The sequence below is a fragment of the Procambarus clarkii genome, chromosome 47 (assembly GCF_040958095.1).
Source record: "Procambarus clarkii isolate CNS0578487 chromosome 47, FALCON_Pclarkii_2.0, whole genome shotgun sequence".
Taxonomy (NCBI): domain Eukaryota; kingdom Metazoa; phylum Arthropoda; class Malacostraca; order Decapoda; family Cambaridae; genus Procambarus; species Procambarus clarkii.
Window position 1 is genome coordinate 28,638,982 of NC_091196.1, and position 7,041 is coordinate 28,646,022.

The following is a 7,041-nucleotide window of genomic DNA, read 5'->3' on the forward strand; positions in this document are numbered from 1 at the left end:
TCATTACGTTAGGTTACGTTAATACGGTGCTTTATTAACAATAATGTGAAATATAGTATTCGAAAACTATTTGAATGTACCTGTGAATTCTCTTTACAGAAAACAGAAAACTACTTCGAAGAGCACGTTTTCAGCACATATTTTATAAAGTTAAACCAACGATTTATAATACAGTAAACTTATAACTTGAGATATAATCCCCGGAATGAACAAAGGTTCACTTGCCAATTTACAAGTAGACTATTACTGGAACCGTAATGTGCTCTCTGACCATCACAGATATCTACATAGCTATCCAGGTGGTTTGAAGCGAAGTGTGGCTTCTCATGGTAATGGATTTAGCCTGAGGACAGCCCCCCAAACACACACCGAAACTACGACGTTGGTACAACGTTCGAACAAGTTTTAACACCTAACCAGTTATAACAACCAATATAGCAAGTTGTAACAACGTTCTAATACGTCATAAACACGTTAAGTTAACATGTAACAACTTTATTACAAGTTGTAACAAGCTGAAAATAGGGACAGTTACGGTTTGTGTTTCCAGGGAGACTCCATAATCGTCGTTTGGAATCTGTTACAGTTGTCATCATGATTTGTGATCACTTTTACTTCATACATGGATCAACACTGAATGTCCATAACTACGGGCTCACCATAGCCCGTGCTACTTGGAACTTTTCGTTCCGGGTAGCAAATTTTAAACAACAACAAGAAGTTAATGTCCGGATCAACATGGATCAAGTTCAAGTTCAAGTATGTTTATTGAGATAAGAAAGAAATATATCTCAAAGGGGACAGAGTAGCTTAGGCTATTTCTATCCCCCCCTTACATGCATCGTATACGTAAAGATCGCTAGAATCACACACACACTTGGATCGACACGAATACACTTGAGTTAAAATCATCTTAATCACAACTTATCCTAGATAGACTATTTACACAATGTGAGTTAACGTCAACCTGTCTCACTCGTAAGTTTACGGCCATTCCCAGTGAGTTTACATCTTCTGTCTCACTCTCCGTCAGCAAATGTGCTTTCCCCCCCCCCATTCCACTTTCCTCACATGTTTACGTCTTCTCTTCCATAATAAGAAAAAAATGAAAGGGAAGTTTCTCAGCTCTTCTTCATCTTGATTCTGAGTTCCCTTCTGACTATGAGCATCACTTCCACTCTTTACGTGGGCTTCCCTCCCTCCCACTCTCCCTATAGCTGGTTACCTCCCATCCTTACCTCACTCCCATGCTGCCCTCTACCATCCCTCCCTCTCCCCAGCCCTCCCTCCCATGGGCCTCGAGACCTCTGCCTTTCTCTCCCCTCTTTCTCTCTCTCCCCTCTTTCTCTCTCTCTCCCCTCTCTCTCTCCCCTCCACAGGTCCAGCTGCAACCTTAATGGTGTTCTTTGCTTCATTTGTTCGTGTCCGGCGGTGCTACGGACGTGAGGGGTGAGGGGAGGAGTGAGGTGAGGGGAGGAGTGAGGTGAGGGGAGGAGTGAGGTGAGGGAGGTAGTGAGGTGAGGGGGAAGGGTAAGGGACAGAACGAGGGGTTTGAAGTAAGGAAAAGAACGAAGGGTGAGGGCGAGGGGAGTAGCTAAGTGTGAGGGGAGGAGTGAGGGTGAGGGGAAAAGTGAGAGATGAGGACGAGGGTAGTGAAGGGTGAGGGAGAAGAGTAAGGGTGAGGGGGCAGGAGTGATTAATGATGACTGCAAATGGTAAAGGGAATAGGTATAACGGTGAGGGGAGGTAGTGAAGGTGAGGGGAGGATTAATGAGGGTAATAAGAGAAGTGATAGTGAGGCGAAAGGCGGAAGTGAGAGGGGGAGACGTTGGATAAAGTGAGAACCATGAGTGAGGTGGGGGGGGAGGACACCTGGCACTGAACCCCTCCCCCCTCACTGCCACGACTCCGCCCCCTTCCCCTTGAGAAGTGAGAGTGAGACGTAAGAGTGAGGAAGAGGTGTGAGTGAGAGTATACATAGACGTGAGAGGAGACGCGAGAGAAACGTAAGGGATGAGGGAAGATAAGAGACGAGTTTAGATGAGGAAAAGTGAGAAAATGGGAAGGATCAATGAGGGAAACCAAAACGGGAAGGGATGGATAGATAAGAATGAGAAGGGATGTAAAAACAAGGATGAGTGGGGGATGGATAAGTATAAGAATGAAATGGAAGAGAGAAGAAAGGATGGGAGGACAGGGAGATGTGAGAATGACAGAGGGGAGAATATTACGAATGAAACGGAAGGGAAGATAGACATGATGATAGAAACCAAACAAGGGAACAAGAGAACGTAAAGAGGGATGGGAAGAGAGAACAGAAAGCCACATAACACCGCCAATAAGAGTCGACATGAAGGAAATGGATATCAGAAAAAAAGAGATAAAGAGAGTGAGAGAGAGAGAGAGAGAGAGAGAGAGAGAGAGAGAGAGAGAGAGAGAGAGAGAGAGAGAGAGAGAGAGAGAGAGAGAAGCATAACGACATTTAAAAACCAAAGATTATATATATAACTGACAACTCATTCCCCAGAAGTGACTCGAACCCATACTGCCAGGAGCACTCTGGAACTGGTGTACAGGACCCCTTAACCACTTGACCATCACGACCGGACAAAAGATGACGGTAGCCAAGGCTAATTCCCCATCATCCCGCCGGCACTCTGATGGTGATCTTGGGCGTAGTATTTAATCAAATAACTTCATGGCGGGATGATGGGGAATTAGCCTCGGCTACCATCATTTTTTTGTCCGGTCGTGATGGTCGAGTGGTTAAGATGTCCTGTACACCAGTTGCAGGGTGTTCCAAGCAGTATGGGTTCGAGTCATTCTGGGGTGTGACTCAGTAATAATATTACTGTATACACGATAATAACTATTTTCAAAACACAATGCGTTAAAAGTGAAGATTTCATCTTGGAAGGAAGTAGGGGGGGGGGTCGGCCGCTGTTGTAACGAGCCTAGCATAAGGACAAATTGACTACCGTGACCATTATTTGAATTATATGTAGTGAACCTGATGGCCCTTCATTTTGATGATGATTTGGGCATATAATTGGACCATTAAGACTATTTCACTTGGAAAATAAGGAGCTTGCAATGTCTGCAACGTGGACAGATGTTTCGGTGTTTAAATTCTCCCTGTTATCAGTATGGCTGAAAGGACGTACAAGTTTCATACTGATAAAGAACTAGCAATATCTGATTTTCCCTGTTGCACGTGTGGCCAGACGTCCCTCACGTGCAATTTCCCAGTTGTACGTGTGGCCAGACGTCCCTCACGTGCATTTTCTCTGTTGTACGTGTGGCAGAAAGAACGTGCAAATGGCAGCCGGAGATCACATAAGGACCAAACACAATTTAATCTCCGTCCATATTTCTCCCAACTTGTTATGTGACCGAGAAATAAAATAAAAGAGAAACTCACTGATATTGCAATTTTTGGTTTGAGCGGAAGACAGACGACCAAATTACCGAAGAGAAAGGGCAAGATACAAGCGACTCGAAAAAAACATTTTTTAGCGGTCCGAACAATGAAAAAAAGAACATTTTGGTATTCATAAAAGTGATAAAAGAGCTTTTGTACAAGCAAACAGCCTTGCGCAGAGAGTAGATATGTATCCTGTGAGTAGGTGTTACCCGGGGTCAAGGAAGCTGACAGGATGAAGTATGGTCAGGCACTGTGGTAGGACACTGAAAAGGGAGCACAGTCAGTTGTCTGAGAGAAGCGCTGCTGAGCTGATCAGTGAGGATATGCATGTATAGAGTGTGTGTTGTGGGGGGGCTGGTGAGAGGCGTGTTGGTGATGTGTGTGTTAGCAGGAATAACACGGAGATCCCAGACAATAAGAGTTTAGAGTTTGGGTGATGCACAGTGGGTACGAGGAGATGCAGCATCTGAGGTGAGGAGGATGAAGAGGAGGGAGAAGATGCAGCCTCTGAGGTGAGGAGGATGAAGAGGAGGGAGAAGATGCAGCCTCTGGGGTGAGGAGGATGAATAGAAGATGCAGCATCTGGTGGTAACAAGATGAATGGCGAGAGAAGAAAGCTTTTTGGGCAAAATTGGTTGAACAGGAATAGGAGGAGCAGCATCAGGTCAGAGGGAAATCTGGGAGAGGAATAACTGCTAGAAATAAACAGAGCAGAGATGAAAATGTCTTAAAGTGAGCAAAGAGTAAGCTGTGAGGACAAGGGTTAGATTTCAATCTTATGTAAATCAAAGAAGAATTTTGAGTGTGTTTGCTTGAGAGACATCAGTGTGACACAGAGAGAGAGGGAGAGAGAGAGAGAGAGAGAGAGAGAGAGAGAGAGAGAGAGAGAGAGAGAGAGAGAGAGAGAGGGAGAGAGAGAGAGAGAGGGAGAGGGAGAGAGAGAGAGAGAGAGAGAATGTGGCGAGAAGGCATCGGTCAGTTGTCATCCCACACTTCCGTGCAAATCTCTGGGGGTCTTGGGTTCGAGTCTCCTAGAGCCCAGGTCAATGGAAGGCAATAGATCATCGCGGGACTGGGACTTGGGGTCCCGGGCCCTCGCGCGAAAGCCGAAATTCAATGCTTTATTTATGTGAGAAAAATAGAATTTTTTTTTTTATCTTTATTTAAAAAAATACAATATAAATTACATATACATAAGTGTTACAAGGCAATTATACATTACAATTCTTAGTGAACAAGTGTTTCAGTAGTACAGAACAAGAGCTTTAGAAAACCCTGAATGTTATACTTATTTACCTATAAACGATTTACAAAAATTGGAGAATAAATTTACATTAAAATACAGGGGAAATTATTACATATATATATATATATATATATTATATAATTCTCAGTAAACCAATTTTCGATATCATGAGCGAGCATGAGCCGTAAACCCCAAATGTTATACCTGATCCTGCCTCGCAAGAACTTCAATATTTTACCCAACTGAGTAACCTTCCTGCCTGCCTATCCACACACACAAAATATAATCAGAAAGTAACATAATTATTGTATTCCTAATTTTCTTGCATTTTATGTCAATATGAAACATTAAAAACCTCATTTAACTCCACTCTAATACTTGGTCCACACAAATGAATAAAGTCCGGGTTTCAACCCCAGTAAGCGGGCACTTCCCTCACTTGGCAGCGAAGGAGAAGGAAATCCTTAAAGGGTTAGACACACCGAGGGGTGTAATAAGGCACGTCTCCATGTATATATTGTATATGTGTCACGTGACATACTTACATTACTGACTTACGTGATACATGTTGACACATATATGATACACCCTAGCACGTATACCACACATGCTGATGCATGATAAGAACAGGTGAGAGTTGAGTCGTGTGTGTGTGTGTGTGTGTGTGTGTGTGTGTGTGTGTGTGTGTGTGTGTGTGTGTGTGTGTGTGTGAGAGATCACACTTCCGTATCAGGCTGGAGAGAGCTGACCATGCACAGCTTCAGGTCAAACCCCGAGTGCCGGTGACACCTACGCTACACCTGGAGTGTCACAGGGAGTGTCACAGGGAGTGTCACAGGGTGTGTCACAGGCATGAGGTGGTCACGTGACTCCTAGCCCAACCCGCTAAACACAAGACGAAACTACGACCTTGTTACAACGTTCGAACAAGTTTTAACACCCAACAAGTTGTAACAACGTTTTAATACGTCATTAAAACGTTATACCAAGATGTAACAACTTTATTACAAGTTGTAGATCGGAGGATAGAGGGCTCGAGAACTGGGGACGGGTATAACCACACCGTACAACCCGTCCTCATAATAGAACGTCGCATTTTGACGTATATACTCTACCTAAGGGCAAAAATTCCCATACAAGAAAATGATAGCGGCTCGCGATAGTGACATAGCTGTCTCGTTTTCTGTTTTGGGTCCTCTGATTGGTTACGATAAGGGCACTTTAGTACGACAGTTTCTTGACGTTGGGGAATCTTTGGAGGCCGAGCTGCACCAACTGCATGTGGTTTGGGAGTACTTGGAGTAATAGTTCAACTCAGGGAAAATATACACGTAAACGGTTCAAGATTAAGGTGAAAGGATGTTTACACTGAGATATGTGGGCCGATTAGAATCCTGGGGCCAGATACACGAAAGCACTTACGCAAACACTTACGAACGTGTACATCTTGTCTCAATCTTTGGCGGCTTTGTTTCCAATTATTAAACAGTTAATGAGCTCCGAGGCACCAGGAGGCTGTTTATAACAATAACAACAGTGGATTGGGAAGTTTTCATGCTTGTAAACTGTTTAATAAATGTAACCGAAGCCGTCAAAGATTGAGGAAAGATGTACACGTTCGTAAGTGCTTGCGTAAGTGCTTTCTTGAATCTCGCCCCAGGTTATATACCAGCTGTATATATAGGGTCAGACACTCAGACCGTCGTAGGGGAGGATCTGAATGTGACTCTCGCAAGCTTCACCATTCTGGCGACCCGACTAGCCTGTGTTTATCCCATACCCCAGACCATTCCCTCTGCTAATTTGAGGGAGACTAGCCTCCGGCGTCTGGCCTCTACCTTTGGACAGAAAAACAGACTAATAGAAAAACAAACAAACATTCCCTCTTATAAGTATAGTCATATCCATCATCTTTTTCGTACAATTTTTTTTTCAGGAAATTAAACTTAAAATGATCATTGAAATATCCTGATTTTAATTTTAAAACCTCTAAAATGACATAAAAAATTTAATTTTAAAAAATACATAATAAAGGACGCGACCACACTGTCATTCTGATTGTTTGTAATTGTATATCGTACACAGACATGAACTAAATCACAAGGCATGGAGAATCTGATTGAAAAAACATTTACCGTTTTTGCCGGGGTATAAGACGCAATTTTTTATATTTGTCAATGTTTCAAAAAAAGTATCCTGCGACTAGCGGCCGTATTACGGAGGTGAGACCGGGCCTAGGGGCCCGGACGAGCCCCAGTAGGCTAGGGGCCCGGACGAGCCCCAGTAGGCTAGGGGCCCGGACGAGCCCCAGTAGGCTAGGGGCCCGGACGAGCCCCAGTAGGCTAGGGGTCCGGACGAGCCCCAGTAGGCT

At 44.0% G+C, this 7,041-nt stretch overlaps 1 protein-coding gene across 1 annotated transcript in view; it reads left to right on the forward strand.

Moving 5' to 3' along the window:
- The first annotated feature begins 205 nt into the window (after nucleotides 1-205).
- Nucleotides 206-7,041, forward strand: part of LOC138350900 (MAGE-like protein 2) — a 76,313-nt gene continuing 69,477 nt past the window's right edge. The window contains exons 1-2 of the mRNA XM_069302357.1: nucleotides 206-329; nucleotides 551-759. Of these exons, the coding sequence (XP_069158458.1) occupies nucleotides 206-329; nucleotides 551-759 (333 nt within the window). The remainder of the gene's footprint in view (nucleotides 330-550; nucleotides 760-7,041) is intronic.